We start from the raw sequence: 17500 nt of genomic DNA, 5'->3' as shown, positions 1-17500 counted from the left end.
TGTTTACAACAAAGCACTAGGCACAGGTCGGAAACAAATTGGTGATCATGGGCCTTTTTCATGATAGCCGCCCTACTTTCAACGGCAACTGTGCATATGGTTTACGGGGGGGGGGGGGGGGGTCACGTTCGACGAAAATTATTGTCGCATTCAATAGCCAAGTATCTATGCCAAAATCATATTTGAGAGGCAAATAATCGGGTTCTACTATTGTTAGTTCGACTAGTGATGTACTTCTATTTTGTAGGGTGAAGTCAATTAAGGATCTTCAAATGAACGTCAATCTGTGCGGTGGAAAATTTCATGGAAGAGTTCACGTCACACAAATTTGTGATGACGTAACAGAGGTGAGGATATTGAAGTGCTCTCGCACAGCGATTGATCTTTGTGATGTCAGTAAGAAAGACCGTTAGTTAAGTATGAGTTGTTGAAAGTGCTTTAATCTTAATTTTCGCTCGGACAACTAGAGGATCTGTTACAGTGCTCCGTACTAACACAAGAAACAACAGGTTATCAATAGAGCAATTTCGATACGCATTGCCCTCGTTAGGGATTAAAAAGAGGAAAACGAGAATGTTCTTCATCGTGACGCAAACCAGTAATAGGACAGAATATCCTGAATTGAGAGCACTCGAATAAGCCATTACCCCTTTGGTACAAACTAAACGAGCCCATCTGTCTGATATACGACCGTCAATTCGCCATGTTGATGACGCAGCTGGCGGCTCAGAACAGTGTGGTGCTTTCGTCTAATTGGTTTTCAACAGCGCATAAACATTCAAATCGACCAATCATAGACACCACGAATCCGTGAGATCCACGGTATCAGTATGTAATCGCAGACCTGAAAAATGTGCGCGCGAATGCCTGTGTCCTCAGACTATGAATTATTATGTGCAAGATTTTACAGACATTGTTGATTCAAATTTCAGGGAGAATCCCCACTGAAGGCCTTCCATAATGGAGACAAAGTACAGGTCAAAATTCTTGGATTTCGAGACACAAAGACACACAAGTACGTTCTCAGTTTATGTTTTCTGTTCTGATCTCAATATATTATCGTGTATTCCACATCTAGGATGATCCAGAACTTAACTTGTCAATTCCTTCGAAAGGAGTAAAGAAAACCCGAAAGACCAGATTTAGAGATAAGAGCTTATCAGGTTACTCTAGATTGAAGCAAAGGAGGATCATTAGTGAGAAAGTGAAGTGTTGTGTATTTTACGGAGTACTTTGTTGTAGAATAGGTTGTTACATAATTATTATTGCTAGCATTTGAATGTATAGCTTTAGATTAACTTACATGTGGGTTGTCCAATCTCTTATTTTCTTAAATATTTTTCTTTTCCTGTTATCTTTGCAAGGTTTTTACCAATAACGCACAGAAATTTCACCAAAGCAGTGGCTGAGCTTACCATGAAACCAAGGTAACGATCGATCACGATCGCTGTATGTGTGAGTGTCTGCTGTGTCTTAAACTTTGATTAAAATAAGAACTTTTATTGGATTTGAAGCAAAAAAGAATGATTGCGAGCAGCCATGTTGTATGTAACTGTAACTTTGAGAAACGTCAATTGAAAGTAATTTGACTATCGTCAGGAGAAAGTGGTTCCTTTTATACTTCTATACTCTTTTATGCTTATTGGGTTTTCCTCCCAAAACTCGATCTGCGCATTGTTCATGCTCTCACTTGTAAAGGTCGCGTCTTATCCACCTTTGTCGCGGATTACATGTGTCTGATTGGCGACCATTGGTTTTTCGTAATGCTGTAATAATCGTACAACGTCACGTTTTTAACCAATCGAAACTAGCATACTGATTTTGTAACCAATCAGAAGTAAAATCAAACGTGACTTGTCGTAAGTCCCATTTTCCCGCGCAAAGCACCAGTCGCACGTTTTGCCATCGTGTTCTGTTTGCTTTATTCCGTTATTTGCGCGTATTGTGATTGGTCGGATGAGATTTCTTTGCCTTTGGAATGAGTGTGATTAGCCTTTGTGATAACCTTGATTCTATTTTCGCGATGACGACGACGACGACGACCAGGAAACCGCTCAAATAACTTCAAACGGTGCTGCCGTTACTTTTTTAATCACTGTTTTATCCTTATATAAGTGAATATATGGACGATCTTTCTTAGTAACTAAGATTACTCGTTTTAACAGTGAGTTGTCGACAAATAGCGCTGAACAACAGAGTGCACCAGCTGATAGCAGTGAAGGAATAGAGGTCGACAAGAAACTTGTGGAGTACAAAGTTGGCGAAGAAGTTAATTGCTACGTGAAGTCGGTATGTTTAACTGGTTGGTTGGTTGTTTTGATTTTTCTATATGCTTGGTTGAATACAGATTTTTTCCTCCATTATATGTAGCTTTAACAATGACCACGTTATTCAGGGGACTAGATACCCCAAATGATACCCTCCGTCGCTGTTTGCTTCTTGTTTCCAAATCAGTTTGAACATTAATATTATTTAACACGTTTTAAGTGCCAACCTTGAATCAAAATTGGCGGCTTGAAAAATGGTCAGGATGCCAAAGACTGTCGAGGGAAGATAATGTCTAGCCGGATTGAGCAATCCCTCATTTCATTCCAAAGAATGGCCATGTTAAAGTGCAAACAAGGCCTTGATGTTTGCTCGGACAATGATAAGAGAAACAGAGAGTGAAAGTGCGGTTCAGTAGCTCTCACTTGAATAGTCACGCACGAGGATTTACAGACTTAAATATTAATGGTTGTTAAAATTCTGCTTCAGCCAGTGAAAGATCTGTTTTCAACGTTTTCCTCATAAGATGAAATATAAACTACAATTTTCCAATATAGAAAAACTTGCATCCTAGGTGGTCCACAGCTAATTGAGACAATGAGAAGTTCGGCAAGATAAATTTAGTTTACAATTTTTCCTGATCAGTTTTTTTGCACTGTCTGCTTACCGTCCATTCGTTTGTTGCTCTCCGGATTGTTTACCATAGACTACGAGTAGTCCCTCTTTCGCTTAGTCCGTCGTTCGTGACGCGAAAGAAAACCACGCGGAAAAATGGCTGCCCTTCTCGCCCCCTGGATTTCGCGTGGATATTTTTTCCTCGAAGTTTATTTACACGCTCGATGGACTAAGCGAAAGCGGGGCTAGTCGTAGTCTACGTTCTTCACTTGGTTTTGGAGCATTCACTGAACAGGTACTCACATTCAAAACTCCACACTTTAGGTTATAGAGTCGTTCATTTTGTGCCTGTTTTTGGTTCTGTTCCTACAATCTTGAATGGCCTCAAACGAAACTTTTCAATGCAATTTGTAGCTGATGTAATAAAGTGATGTGGGTTTTGATGTGGTTCTTCCTAGGCCTCGGAACATTGTGTGTGGATGATGGCGAGTCCGTCTGTCAATGGGAGAGTTGTGCTGTTGCACGCGTCATCTGATTTGGAGGTATGGTTCAGGGCCGATCGCGTGACAATACTTTCTACTTCTAGTTAAATCTATTAAGCGATAACAGCGGTATTCAGTCATCAGATGCTAACAGCAAGCTGGAAGTCATCTTCACACAAGGACACATCTAAAAATATGAAACGTAAATTTTAGGATAGGTTTTCTCAGCCTTCTAAAAGTTATACATTGTTATAAACCAAAGAAATCTATGCTTTCTTTGTCCCTTAGCCGTCATCCTTCAGAACCTACCTTTTGTTTAAGCTTTATCTTAAATCATCAAACATCTCTTGAACGATTCTCGTGTTATTTTACAAGCTAATTTGTGTGTTGTATGGGTAGGTGTTAAGGTCGCTCAAGACTCATTTCAAGCCGGGGGATGCCTACAGATGTGTCGTGTTGAGCGTTGACGGAGAAAGACGTTTGCTGGATCTTTCCCTGACCGGTGAGAACAGCTAAACTGGCTTACAATGTCATGTGTATGGTAGCTTTACACTGGATTTTTGTCTCGTGTCGAGAAAAGTGAAGGGTAAGAGAGTTAATTTCACATATAGACCTTAATTTAAAGTTGTCTCTCTCAAGTTATTTTTAGACATGGTACTCAGTTCTTCCGCGGATAATGTTATCACGCGCGTTGCGTGGATGTTTTCGTGGAGGATGAAAATACGTGTAAAAACCGTTTGGGCTGTTCACATGAGTACAATCCGCTCACAGGATCGGTTATTTTGAGACCCTACTGTGATTTCCAAAATCGGGAATGATCTCGCAATAACTCGAGAGGGATTTCCTTTGGAATAAGGCCTATATGGGAGATTAACTATCTTTTACTCTTCATCCTCTCTTACTAGAGTGTATTTGCAATCTGCTTTGGATATTAACAAATGAGAATACAGTTTTTGTCTCTCTGTGGCTGGGCAAGGAAAACCAAAAGCAGGTAAATGCGTGAAGTCAATTTAACGCGCCTGCCAATGGTTACATGTGGTCCTGGTTTGTTTGAGGCACTGTAAAGGGTTCTTAGAGATCGTCTTTGTTCAAGCTTCGGCTTTAATTTCAAAGACGCCGTGTGTGTTTTTCGGGAGTTTATTTTGTAGGCATTTCCAGTTTTTCAGCGGCGATATAAAAATCAGAATATTAATTCTAAAAGGAATTGTACCAAGAAAACTCGTAGTTTCCCTTTGCGTTGATGAAACCGGAGGACTCTGTAGAGAAACTGGTGAAATAGTATTGTCAAACTTTCTTTATGTATCTTGTTCCTCACACTTAAATACACGATATACATAATTCATATGGGTACTGCTTTGGCTGAGCTCTGTTTGCTGGGTAATAAACTCAACACTCCCAAGTGGGATATATTTGTCACAGGTGTGGCCGTTTATTTTGATAGCAAGCTTAGAAAGCTTAAATTACAAACATGCCAAATTATTAGCCCAGCAAAGGTGAGGGAGAAACCTCCAAAGCCCGCCATGAGGAACAAGTGAAAGGGCAGCCCCACCCGAAGCCAAAGCAACCCACAAGATGAAGGAGTGTGGGAAGTGATCGCTGGACTAGCAAAGAAGACTGGATAAACGGTGACAAACATGTCCTGAAGTTACCACTAAAAAACAGAATGCTGTGAACATACACAAATGAACTAACGACAAACCCACATGACACGTGCTTGCTGTCTGTGTAACTGCCAAAATTATAAACAACTTGCATCACAACCCACTACCTTATACCATTGTCTGAAGTTACATTCCCCTCAAGGAGCCAAAAAAGTGTTTCAAATTCCGAGAAGTCGCAAAAAAACCATAAGCGAGATTACATCAAACTATTAATTTTGAAAGCATGTTGTACGTGCTCAGCTGTCATGAACGTGTCTCATGCAACAGAGCTGCGCCGTGTAGATTGGCCCGAAGAGAGCTGGGCAACCACATACTAGATCTCTAGTATGTAAACAGAGGCCCGAGAAAACCTCCCACAAAAAACCTTGTAGGAAAAAATTGGTGAGGCAGGAGCCATGGCTCGAGCTCTAGCCCCTCCTGCAAGGCATAAACGTATGTTAAAATGATAATTAACTGCGTTATACCAGCTTTTAAGGCTAGCGTGTATGTAGCATTATAATAACCAGTAACCAGTGTTAGAAATAGTATTGCTAAACTTTCTTTTCTGTACTTCACTGTGAAGTCATCACTTTAAATTCAAGAGAAAACCAAACGTTAAATTACCCTGTCATATACATTATTTCTCCAGTCAAAGCTGATTCTGCCGTTGAGGCTGACCAGTTATTAGTTGGCCAGGTTACCAAGATTCTTCCCGACCAAGGACTCCTCGTTCGGCTACCGATGTACAAATGTGGCTTGGTTGCTCTGACAGACCTCAGGGACAGCTATGTGGAAAATCCTTTGGAAAACTTTGAAGTCATGCAGCTCGTAAGGTACGCCGTTACTTTTCTAGCGAATTGGATTTTGTACTTTTGGATTTTTAAGAGGGAAATAAATGATGAAGATGAAGTAAATGTACCCACGTAACACCGCAAATGTTTCGGTAACACACATGGTGCGAGACTTCAGGCAACGCTGTATTTCATGGCATTCATTATTGGTGCACAGAGAAGTGTCACGCTACTCGTGTTGCATTAGAGGTTAGGTGTTGGGTTTGGTGCGGGACAAAAATCCGAGCATCCCAGTCAACCCTTTGAATACCAAACTTTCGCCAAAAAATACCGTTTTTTACCGTTTAGTCAGTTTTTTGGCTGCCATGACGCTAAATAAGCCTAACTTTTGCTGAGATAGTTTTTTTTTTTTTTTTACCATAAGGAAAGATTGTTCGAGGATTACGTACAAAATTGAGCAATATTTAAATTCCGGTCATGCGCATAAGCCAAAATTTGGACTTTTTTTTGCCATTACCCGTTCTCAATTTTGTTTGTTGCCCCTTTCCTTTCTTTTTTTTTCTCGACCCGTTTACTCTGGCTACCTTTTGCGTTGCATGTTCTCTCTGGCTGCCGTGAAAAGTTGGATGTTAATTACGGGCGAAGCCTAGAAATGGACCTTGATCAGTCATAGGCATAGTGGACCATTCTACCACCGTTTTTGCACCAAAACTGATTACGTTGTTTTACGATTTGCGACGTCGGAATGTCGTCAATATCTAAACCTGACCATTGTGCGGAAAGGCCTGTCCTAGCTCTGCCATCTGCTTATCAATAATATCTGACGACATTTAAATTGAGACGTCACAAGTGATACAAAGAGCACGACCATTAAGTGGCTGTATATGGCTACTTGGGCGTTAAAGGGTTAAAAGCCTCTGGAACAAACTTATGTTTGATGGCCTTTGAAAGCTTGGAATCCAAAATGATGCTACTTCATTCCAGACTCCTGCTTTATCCCATCCCTTGGACGAGAGGGAGTGGTACGAAATAGGACCCCAAAAAGGTTAGACGACATGTTTAGAGGCAGGCCGTGCTATGCTTTGGATTACATTTCAATATGTTTCATCAATTCGCAGGTGCTTCGTTTTGTCAGCAAAGGAAAAAGACCACTTTGATCTGTCACTTAGACCTTCAAGGTGAGAACTATTTTACCTACAAAAGGCATAACACCTGTTACGGATGATTTTGTGGTGAGGTGGATTGTTCAGTGTTTCACCTAACCGTGAAATTGTCCGTAAACTTGAGTAGTCATTGTTAGTCGTTGAAGGAACTTATTCTTCGCACATTTACCTCATAGTTGCTAAACTATCACTGTCTCCATTGTGTACCGGTTATTTACTTCTGTTGCTTTGCTCAACATGTCCTCAGTGTTCAGTTAGACTTATCAAGTTGTTCCTCAATTAGCAAGTTATGACTGAATTGCATTGAATTCATGGTCTTAACAGTTGCCCTCATGATCACTCGGCTTCTGATTTCCGTCCGACCTTGCTTGTCAGTGCTTGAAAAAACCTTGCTTTTCCCCTGCCTTTTGTAGGCGAGTGTCAATGTTATACAGTTAAATGTTATTAGAAAGATATTCACTGTTTATCTTTCATTCTTGCAGGACCGAAGCAGTGTCAACAGCTAATGAGGAAGGTAAATATATTTTTGTAACATAGTGAATGCTTTGAACCCAGAGTATCAGTAGTTCGTATAGTGTGATCGTCTCGGTGAGGGTAGTTGTGAAACTAACTGCTGTTGGTGACTGACGTTTCGATAACCTAAGCGGAAGTCATCTTCCCTGACTCTGAAGATGACTTCCGCTCAGGTTGTCAAAACGTCAGTCACCAACAACAGTTCTTTTCGGAACTATCCTCACCTGGACGATCATACTATACGAACTATATTTTTGTCCCGGTCCCGCTCATATGCTCTGTCACTGTCGCGTTAAGATCGTGTTCCGAATGATTTGTTTTCATGAGAGGGTCTGGATAAAGGTGCTGTAATCTCATATTTCTGTGATTTCTCAGTTGTCAGTTAAAATCTTTGCCTTAAATTTAGTTTTAGCGTAAATTTAAGATTGACAAATCTCAGCCATCAGTTAATAAAATGCGTTCTTTCTCCGATGATCAATTCTCAACTGTGGGTTAAACGCCATGAACACCTTCCTATGAAGTTTATTAAGAACGGCTTAGGCCATTTTCGCGCCACAACACTGCGGTGTCTTTTCAATGAACATATTGCAGCACCATGTTTTGGGGCGAAATCGTTTTTACGTTTTCTTTGTAAACGTTAAACAAACACGTCTCCTCCTCGAGATCCCCCCCCCCCCCCCCCACTTTATGGTTTGGCGAATGATTATGCAACTTTGTTCTTCTGAGAAAAGCCAGTAACAGTGTGAATCAGTAGGCTAAAGCGGAATATGGCAACAGATACTATAGTATGACAATAACACTGAACTGCACTCTTCTCTTGCTTTCTTTAACAGTTACAGAAACCAGTAACGTGGATCGCGAGATCAAAAGCTTGAAAGACTTGAAAGAAGGAGACATAGTCCGAGGCTATGTAAAGAGCTGCTCTGACTGTGGTGTTTTTGTCAGGTATTAAATGAGAATGTCGTCATTTAAGACCGTCTATACTCTGGGTGATGAGACATTTCTTTATCCTGCGCTCAATTCTTCCTGCTTGTGAGAACTGGAAGATGTGACCCCCAAAATTATATTTGATGGCGTAAAGGAGACATTGGGCTGCTTGTTCATTGCGCGCGAAAGGGAGGAGGAGGACGCCAGGCTTTCTGTGCTACACTGCACATTACAGTGACGAAGGTTCGGGGACGTCAGTAAAGTATAACGGGACATTGTGTTCTAACAGTCATATGTTTTATCTATTGACAGCCTCGCACATCACATTGTCGCTAGGGTACAGATAAAGAACCTTTCGCAATATTATGTGAAGCAGTGGAAGCCTCTATTTCCTCAAGGAAAGCTAGTCAAAGGCAAAGTGTTAAGGTAAACTCTTTGGAACTTAATCTATAAACTTATTCAAAAGGGAGTAGGCCACGCTATTTGAACCATTCCGTTACAAACAAATTGGTCTATCAAATAATTGTTTGGAACGAAAGAAAAACGTACGTTTCCCGGTTCTTGGACCGGGTCGCGTGTACTTAATACTAGTAAGTCGTCATTGGTTCATTGTGTTGTTTACGATTGCTGTGACTGGCCGGAGATGCGCTTGAAGTGGATAACCTCATAACTTTGGCTTTTAACCCTGTTTGGTTTAGTATTGACCCAACCAAAAATCACGTGGAATTGTCCTTAAAAGGGACAGACGTTGGGGGACCGGACCCCGCTCCAAAGCCAAAGCGGTTAGAAGAAAAAGAGAAGAAGGACAAGGAAAGGAAAGAACAGAAAAGAAAGCGAAAGAAAGCAAAGGATAGTGAAACAAAGGACGAATCAGACGACGAGGCAGAAGAAATATTGAAGAGACTCAAGACAGGTAGATAACGCAGCTTTGTCATATTTCTAATAATTTTTGGGCAAACCTTATTCACGGAAAAAGAAGCCTGAACTAAAAGTGCTTGTCAAAGGTCTTATCCTTCTCTCATGAGGAAATTGTAAGACAAGAGAGGATTGACTGGAAGAAGGATGGTGGCGAGAGGCGGCTGGGGCGGAGTCAGTCGGGTCCAAAGTTCAAATTGAATGAAGATGTAGTGCTCGTGTGTAACGCAGTTCTAACGACTGAAAGTAACCAGCGATTGTGCTCGTTAATGTAAGGATTCAATTTTGCTAATGTATGTCTTTCAGACTCTGATCAGGAGGATAGTCATGGAAGTGAAAGTGAGGAAGAAGACGAAGAAGTCGAAAGCAGTTCGGATGAAGAGGTCAGAAAGCGTAGATTCTCTTAACGTAATGGCGCTGAACCCGAAACCTCGATCGCACCAAAACTTTATCAAGTTTCAAAGCTGTTCTGATTTAGTATTCATGGCCTGGAGAAGGCTACTTTCGAGTGTCGTGGTTTCTCCATTGGACGCTGTTATTTTGGGGCGATAAAATGGTTCCAAACATGAGTCGTTTTCTGCTGTACTACAGAAAAAACAGTTGTTTTGTGCATGAGCACTGACTACTAAGATTTTCTTGGATTTGATATTCATGATGGGCTGAGCTTCTCTGGTAACATGTGTGGCAAGCATTTCCCGTGCGCTGAAACACTCGCACGGTTTTAAGACACGTGTATGCTTGCAACTTCTCCCTTGGTGTAAACCAGAAAGACGTGATTTATCAACAGGTGTAAGAGAAACTTTTTTTTTAGTAATTTCCCATGGCAGTTTCCGTTTTATTTTGTCACGAAACACTCAAAAAGCATATAGCTTAGGAGATTTTCAGAGTTGATGGGGAGAAGTAGTTACACTTAAACCTATTATCCTTCTTGCACGTAATTCGCAGGCCAATACATACCACAGTTGGTACATGAAAGATCCACTACGCTACTTTAGCTCAGATGTCAGTAGACCAGGTTGCAAAATTAGGATTGACTTCTCGGAAAATAGCGTGTTATTCCATGATTTAAATGTTGCTTATATTTCAATATTCAAGGAACATGACAGCAATAAGCACCAACCAAATGGAGTGCCAAGATTACAGGTAAGGTTTTCTATTTCACTGCAGTATGCTTTCATCGAATAAGCTGAAGATTCAATGGGCGTCACTTCAAGTTTTTTTTTTTTGTTGTTGCTACGTCACTTCAAGTTGTTATCGTGTTTCAAACTATTACTAACACTAGTCGTGGTAGTATAGAGGACGGTTTCCACATGATGTATAATGGCTGGATTGACTACCCTCTACGAAATCGAAATGAAATTCTCAGAAGTGACCTTATAACAAATACTCAAAAATAAGTTGGGAGAAGTGGTATTTTTAGATTTGGATATCAAGGTTTAAGCACTTGCAATGTTCAGAAACTCCTTTATAATGCGCACATCATCCTCGTAGCTTTCCAGTGGATTTGACTGGAGTGAGGAGGGAAATATTGGAGAGAAGACACAGAACAGCAAGAGAGAGCATGAAAATGACGATGAAAGCAGCGACAGTGAAACGGAAGTTAGCGAACAGGTAATGTGTGTACAGTCAGGGAATTGCGCTTTTGATTGAGCGTGCAATGAAGTTATGTGTTACCTGTCTGTAGGTTTTCATTTTCTCTCTGAGGTCTGTAGATACTTTGTGAAAAACGTGCAACACTTTCTGACCATAAAGAAAAAGTCTTGTCTTTTCAACCAAGCCGAAGTAAAGATCAAGCCTTTTTTGTTTCACTCTGTGTATCTTTCATATCTATTTTTTCCTCAGCATCATTTATCTGCAAAGTTAAGGTGACCCTACGAATTTTTGGCAAATGCTTTTTTGGGAATTTAATTGGTGCATTGCAATAAACAGAGTACTAGGCTTGTTGAGATGTGTGATGAATTCTCTTTTTACGGGGACAACCTGCTCCATTTGCAACGTTCTTTATAACTAAATAAACGAGACAATAGATAAAGAACACAGTGTCCCTAGCCCTGGTGCAGATCATCAATAACCAATGCAAAAAGAGGTTTCAGTGAGGTCAGTGAGGCTAAATTAGCCTGAGTATCAGGCTCTTCAAATGAAAGAGGAAAAAAGGAATGAAAGCGTGATAGAAAGGGCTTCCTCTGCTTCTTTCCTAATCCGCTCTCCCCTCCCCTTAGGAAGGTGTTGTACTCCTTTGTGTTCTCCACACCTGCAGGTTGCACGTAAGAAGAGCAAGAGGCAGAAGAGGGCAGCCAAGAAAGCCGAAGAAGATTTCCTATACAAGGTAATTCTGTAGCTTGAGAAAAGTCTAATAAAGAATCAAATAACTTTGAATTCAACATTAATAATAATTACGAGAATCGGACTTCTGATTTAAGTGGAATTGGAGTTCTCCTCCCAAATTCGTGGAAATAAAATGGCCCGATGGTTAGTTAAGTGGACTGCATATGGTCTGAGCTCGAGACCTGGCAGAGGTTGTTGTGTTGTGTTCTTGGGCAATACTCTATACACTTATAGGGCCTAGGTGTGTACGTGTAAATGGGTGCCGGCGAATTTAATGCTGGGGATGACCCTGCGATAGACTAGCAGAGAAAAAAACCTCCTAGTCTCATAATGCTACGGAAACCGGCGTAAGCTCTGACGGTATGGGACGTTGGCCAGGTGCAGCCTTTTTTCTTGCAAATTTGTCTCATTTACTGTTTGGTACAGTTTTTAGCTCCTGACTAAATGGTAAACACGTTGGACTTCATTTTTAGCGGTTACTCTGAATTTTTCCTAACCAAAGGCGTTAATTATCAAGTTCTTACTGCGTGTACGTATGTCGGCTTATGCTTGTGCTTATGCGCAAGTAAAACCAGCCTTTTCGGCAACCCGACAAGGTCTTGGCGTGGGAAGGGGAGGGGAGGTATGACGTGTCGATAGACTAGTACCCTACCCAGGGGAGTGTAGTAATATTCCTAGCTGCTTCACCGCGCTAAGCTCCAGTAGTGTGGGCTAGGTTAAGCCGAAAGCTTGCAGTAAATTAAATAATTCTTTTTGTATCTCTGCAGACGGAACAGTCCCTTTTAGATCAGGATCGTGTACCGGAGACTGCTGAAGACTTTGATCGTGTTGTCTTGTCATTCCCCAACAACTCAGTGGTGTGGTTACAGTACATGGCGTTCCACCTTCATACCACAGACATCGACAAGGCACGGGCAGTGGCTGAGAGAGCCCTCAAGACAATATCATTCAGGTAATTCATGACTCTATATCTTTAGAGCTTTTATTTCACATTACGGTATGTCCACCACGTCATGGTCGAGGGATACCTCATGTATACATTTGTATACATTACAGTGGAACCTGTTTACCAAAGACTCCCTGAAACACACTTTCGAGTGCTTTTTATTTTTTAAAGTTAATACTGGCGAAGAGGGTCGTATTTGTCTTTTCTAATGAGGAGACAAATCCACGAAGCAGCAAGACGCATTTTTCGACAAGCTAATCTGATTCTTGGACAGTCCGCCGACGCTCGCTCTCATATACATTGTAGCAGAACAAGTGTTTCACAAGGCAAATCAGATGGGAAGGGGAGGGAAAGATGAGAAATGGATCGAACACACAACTATCATCATTCAACATAGCGATTCCAACTATTAATAACCTAACTAATAGTATAATTTTAAAATATTCCTTTTTCCTATGGATCAGTCCTACAGCCTACTTTTGTCCGTGGGACTCATTTTGTGTCTTTGGTTCATTCACAGGGAAGAGCAAGAAAAGCTGAACGTGTGGGTGGCCCTGATGAACCTAGAAAACTTGTACGGTACTCAAGAGTCCCTTGTGAAGGTGTTCGAGCGAGCCCTCCAACAGAATGAGCCCAAAAAGGTCTTCTTTCAACTTATCGGTATTTACTCAAGAACGGACAAATTAGAGGTAAGGATGAGACAGACGCAAGGTGATGATATGGAAGTTGGCATATAACAACACAGTTTCCACTAATAGCTACAGTATGATGTTATTTCGGTAGATGTGTACAAGACGTTGTTCAGACGTTATTTAGATTGATTGAAGAGTCGTATGTCCGTACGTGTATAAGCGAGACTTATTATTGTGGACACTGTTTCCTTTTCTTTCAGTTGGCCGAGCAGTTATACCAAACTATGAGCAAGCGATTCAGTCAAAGCAAAAAGGTCTGGGTCGGTTTTGGAGCGTTCTACATGAAGCAGGGAAAGCTTGACCTGGGCAGAAAATTACTGCAAAGGAGTCTAAAGAGTCTCCCAAAGAGGAAACGTGAGTGATTGTTGATTGGAGCATGTGACCTAGAAAAATCTTTGGAGGGAGGCGCGGTAGTCTACCGGCTTGTGCGCTAGACTGTGGATCAAGCTATCTGGGTTCTAGTCCTAGCAGGGCTTACTATATTGTGTTCTTTAGTAAGACGCATTACTCTCACAGAGTTTACCTCACGGTATCTCTCAAGTGTATAAATTGTTACCGGTGTGTTAAATGCTGGGTACCTTTACGATGGTCTTGCATCCCACCCGCGGGGCAGTAGACGTTTCATGCTATAGAAACCGGCGATAAATAAGCGTCGGCTTGTAGGCCTAATAGGCTCGAACGCAGACGCTACCTTACCAGGGAGTTATAGTATGGAACAGTTGTCTATAATGGAGCATTACGTACTTAAAGGGGGACATCTTTTTGAAGAACCACTCTAGTTTACTTATCGGCCTCGAGCAGGTTAACACAGTTCAAGTTTCTTTCATCATAGTTTTACGTTTGTTTGTACAAATCAATTAGTTTGAAAATTGAAACTTTTTTTTTTTTCGATCAAAGATTTACAAACGCTTGGGATATAAGTCGTGGAAGAGTCATGTTATTTCGTTCACAAATTGTCAGTGTAAACCATGAAATGAAAAATATGATGGAACTAGCAACATTCTTAGGTGTAGGTGTCAAATGGCGATGAAAGCTCAAACTAATGAGAGGAAAAATTTTAAAAAAATTGACTTTAACTTATTTAGAGTCTTGTTTAGATGGGAATTTCTGGGAGCGCGGTGTGGTCATGGTTAGTACTCTCAACTCCGGAGCGAGCGGTCCGGGTTCGAGCCCTGGCCGCGGACATTGTGTTGTGTTCTTGGGCAAGACACTTTACTCTCATAGTACCTCTCTCCACTCTGGTGTATAAATGCATACCGGCGAATTTAATTCTGGGGGGTAACCCTGGGATGGTCTAGCATTCCATCCAGGAGGCAGTAGAAATACTATTATAGTCACTTCATGCTACAGAAACCGATACGCTCCGGCCTGATGAGCCACTTGGCTTGTATGCAGACTTTACCTTTAGATGGGAATGTATGTGGCGAAATTAAAGAACTGGGTTAGAAAAGCAGGTATTACCTGTCTGTTAGTCAGCTGTCCAACAGTAAGATCTCTGTACAGTTACTTCGTAGTCTCCTCTTCTTTTTTTAAATTTGTTTTCATCTCTCCCTGACAGATGTTGAAACAATAGTCCAGTTCGCTCTGCACGAATTCAGATATGGCGAGCCACAGCGAGGGCAGACGATGTTCGAAAGCATTCTGACTAACTACCCCAAGAGAAGCGATCTGTGGTCAGTGTATCTGGATATGATGATCAAACAAGGAGACGTCGAGCTTGTTAGGTAAGGAAGAATCTTATTCGTTCAGGTTAGTGCTCTCAGTTCGGATGAAAAACTCTGCAATACAGGTGGGAAAACAAACCGGGGATCAGTTGATTCCGACCATGAATGATCTTGCGATTTTTCTTAAGGCTTCAGTGTTGCTAAGTAAACTTTTTAATTTCAACCCTGCGCTCGCGCTAGTTTTCGACTGGTTAGTAAAAATGGGAAAGTCTTGGGTCATTTTAAGAGCATTTGCCGGGGCTCACTTTATTAAGTGTCTGTAATTGAGCCTTTTTTTGACATTGTGAGGCGGCCAGTTGTTCAACGTGAAGCCTTCTCATTAGACAATTTTTACTGGCAATCTAAGTATTACCGTTTCATCCACAACGTTCCAGGCACAAACTCAGAATATCTATGTAGGTTCTAGTGTTCAGATGTAACCGCATCAGTAACGAGATGAACATAACCTCGCGCACCCAAGGTGGCCTCTTGTTACACTTTATTTCCATTACATCGCGAATCAAAATCACTAGACTGCAAAACAGGTTGGTCTTCTTTCTTAAAAACTTGTTGTGAAAAGCGAGCGGCAGGGGGGCGAAGAGTACCCGTATGTACACTCCAGCTCTCCTCAGGCCCTTCACGGCAGATTGCGTTCGTAGACAATACTGCTAGTCATGAGCCTTTTAAAACATTTCTTAAGTTATCTTTCAGTTCTCAGAAGTACTGAATAATTGTTTTTCTTGTTTTAATTTCAGGCAAATATTCGAGAGAGTGATTCACATCAATCTGTCTTCCAAAAAGATGAAGCTTTTCTTCAAACGGTACCTGGACTTTGAACGGAAGTATGGCGATGCTTTTAGTGTAGAAAATGTCAAGACTAAGGCGATGGAATACGTTGAATCCAAAGCGGCCTTAAGTTAACAACAGTGCGGGAGGAACTGCGGTGAAGAGTTGGAAAGATCATCTCTTGATAGGAACACTGAAATTACTAAGAGCGACGGCAGATCATTTTGCCATCCTGTGATTCTCTAGGAATTAACTTAGTTTGTTAAGTGGAGGTCCACGAGAATTTAACGCTTGAGTTGGAGTCCGGAACAAAGATCAAGTACCCGAAAGCACCTTTCGTACTTCTCCGCGCTGGGTTCACAGCGGTCCAACACAAACCTGGTTTTCTTTGCCTTGAAGTCTGTGAGACTTTGTGTTCCTTTGCGGAGTTTGTGTTCTATAATCCGTAATTGCTACACTGTATGAGTGGTTTACGTATATTAGCTTTGTTGATTGTATTGTCACTGTTTGTTGTGATTGGTCATTTTTGGTCTTTTGACTCCAAAATGAGAACTGCCGTATTTAAATTGTATGTTAAATTCAGGCTTCTAGTTTCAAGTTAGCTTATATATTTTCAATATTTATTTATTTTTTTGTTTGTTTGTTTGTTTGTCTTTTTTGTTGTTGTTTTTGGTTGTTGCTGCGTGCATTTATGTGATTTTTCGAACCTTTTAAAATGGCACAGAAAAAAGAAAATGACAGAAACTAGTGAAGATTAATTATACCTGCAGCTCGAATGACGTGTCAGCAGTTAACTGACAACGAATGCTATTTGAAATAAATGATAGCAAATGCAAAGAATTTGTCTATTGACTTTGGGCTAAGCTTGACAGTGAGCTCCCTCTTTTCCCTTAGCCTGCGTGCCAGGCATTCAGTGGAGAAGGAGAGGAGAAAATCGCGCTTCGCGCATCTAGTTTCCCCCTCTTCCCCTCCCCCACCCCCTCCTCGGCCTCCCTTAGAACGCCTGGGCATGTACAAGACGTGACTAGTTGTCTTGTGGAATATTTCGAGTGAAGGAACTTTCTAACCTTACCACAACAGACAGACATGTCTGTAATACATAGCTTCAGAAATAAATAAATTCATCGACGAAATTTGTATTATAAGTCAGTTGTAAGCGCTGAAAAACGTTTGATAATCACATACACAGAAATTTCTCAGCTTATAGTAGCTTATAGTGTATGGCCACATAAACAAGGGCTGTCGTTTGCAATTAGAATCGTTCATCAAGCTCGCCAAAATAGAGCAAAATTTACAAAAAAATAAATAGCGATTCCATTTTGAGCTTTCTTTAGCGTTGATCGTATCTGTAACAAAATTTTCGATTGTGATTGGTTCTCCGCCCGCTTATTTTTCCCCTAATTGAAGCACGATCTCATCGGTCTCTTATTGCAGGCCAACTTTTTGTAATTGTATACTTGTAATTGGACAACGTTTCCTTCTTACTGTTGCCCTACCAATACAAAGCAGGTTGCAAAGCTTATGGAAAACACTATGGACATGTTTACAAACCTTTTTGCGTTATGCTATGTCAGACAAATTTCAGCGAGTGCAAAACAAAAATCATTGCTCGAAAATCAAGCAATGGATTTTAGTTTGATTTTTAATCGGTGAGAGCTACTCTTATTCTTCTGAAGACTAATTATAGCTCGCTTTTATAACAGATGAGATGTTTAGGATACCTGTAGAAAGCAGACG

At 41.1% G+C, this 17500-nt stretch overlaps 1 protein-coding gene across 1 annotated transcript in view; it reads left to right on the top strand.

Annotated features, from left to right (window-relative positions):
- The window catches only part of LOC145478393 (protein RRP5 homolog), a 43361-nt gene extending 26605 nt beyond the window's left edge, over window positions 1-16756 (top strand). Inside the window, exons 29-49 of the mRNA XM_081456409.1 lie at window positions 248-347; window positions 933-1015; window positions 1365-1427; window positions 2166-2289; window positions 3339-3422; window positions 3762-3864; window positions 5652-5835; window positions 6912-6971; window positions 7439-7470; window positions 8303-8414; window positions 8709-8822; window positions 9095-9309; window positions 9618-9694; window positions 10407-10454; window positions 10803-10922; window positions 11569-11637; window positions 12404-12588; window positions 13103-13271; window positions 13475-13628; window positions 14833-14998; window positions 15733-16756. Coding sequence (XP_081312535.1) covers window positions 248-347; window positions 933-1015; window positions 1365-1427; window positions 2166-2289; window positions 3339-3422; window positions 3762-3864; window positions 5652-5835; window positions 6912-6971; window positions 7439-7470; window positions 8303-8414; window positions 8709-8822; window positions 9095-9309; window positions 9618-9694; window positions 10407-10454; window positions 10803-10922; window positions 11569-11637; window positions 12404-12588; window positions 13103-13271; window positions 13475-13628; window positions 14833-14998; window positions 15733-15898 — 2428 coding nt within the window. The 3' untranslated portion in view covers window positions 15899-16756. The remainder of the gene's footprint in view (window positions 1-247; window positions 348-932; window positions 1016-1364; window positions 1428-2165; window positions 2290-3338; window positions 3423-3761; window positions 3865-5651; window positions 5836-6911; window positions 6972-7438; window positions 7471-8302; window positions 8415-8708; window positions 8823-9094; window positions 9310-9617; window positions 9695-10406; window positions 10455-10802; window positions 10923-11568; window positions 11638-12403; window positions 12589-13102; window positions 13272-13474; window positions 13629-14832; window positions 14999-15732) is intronic.
- Window positions 16757-17500: the final 744 nt, after the last annotated feature.

Source organism: Orbicella franksi, chromosome 2 (genome assembly GCF_964199315.1).
Source record: "Orbicella franksi chromosome 2, jaOrbFran1.1, whole genome shotgun sequence".
NCBI lineage: Eukaryota > Metazoa > Cnidaria > Anthozoa > Scleractinia > Merulinidae > Orbicella > Orbicella franksi.
Note: the sequence above shows the minus strand (reverse complement) of the source record. Positions and strands in the feature narration are given on the sequence as shown.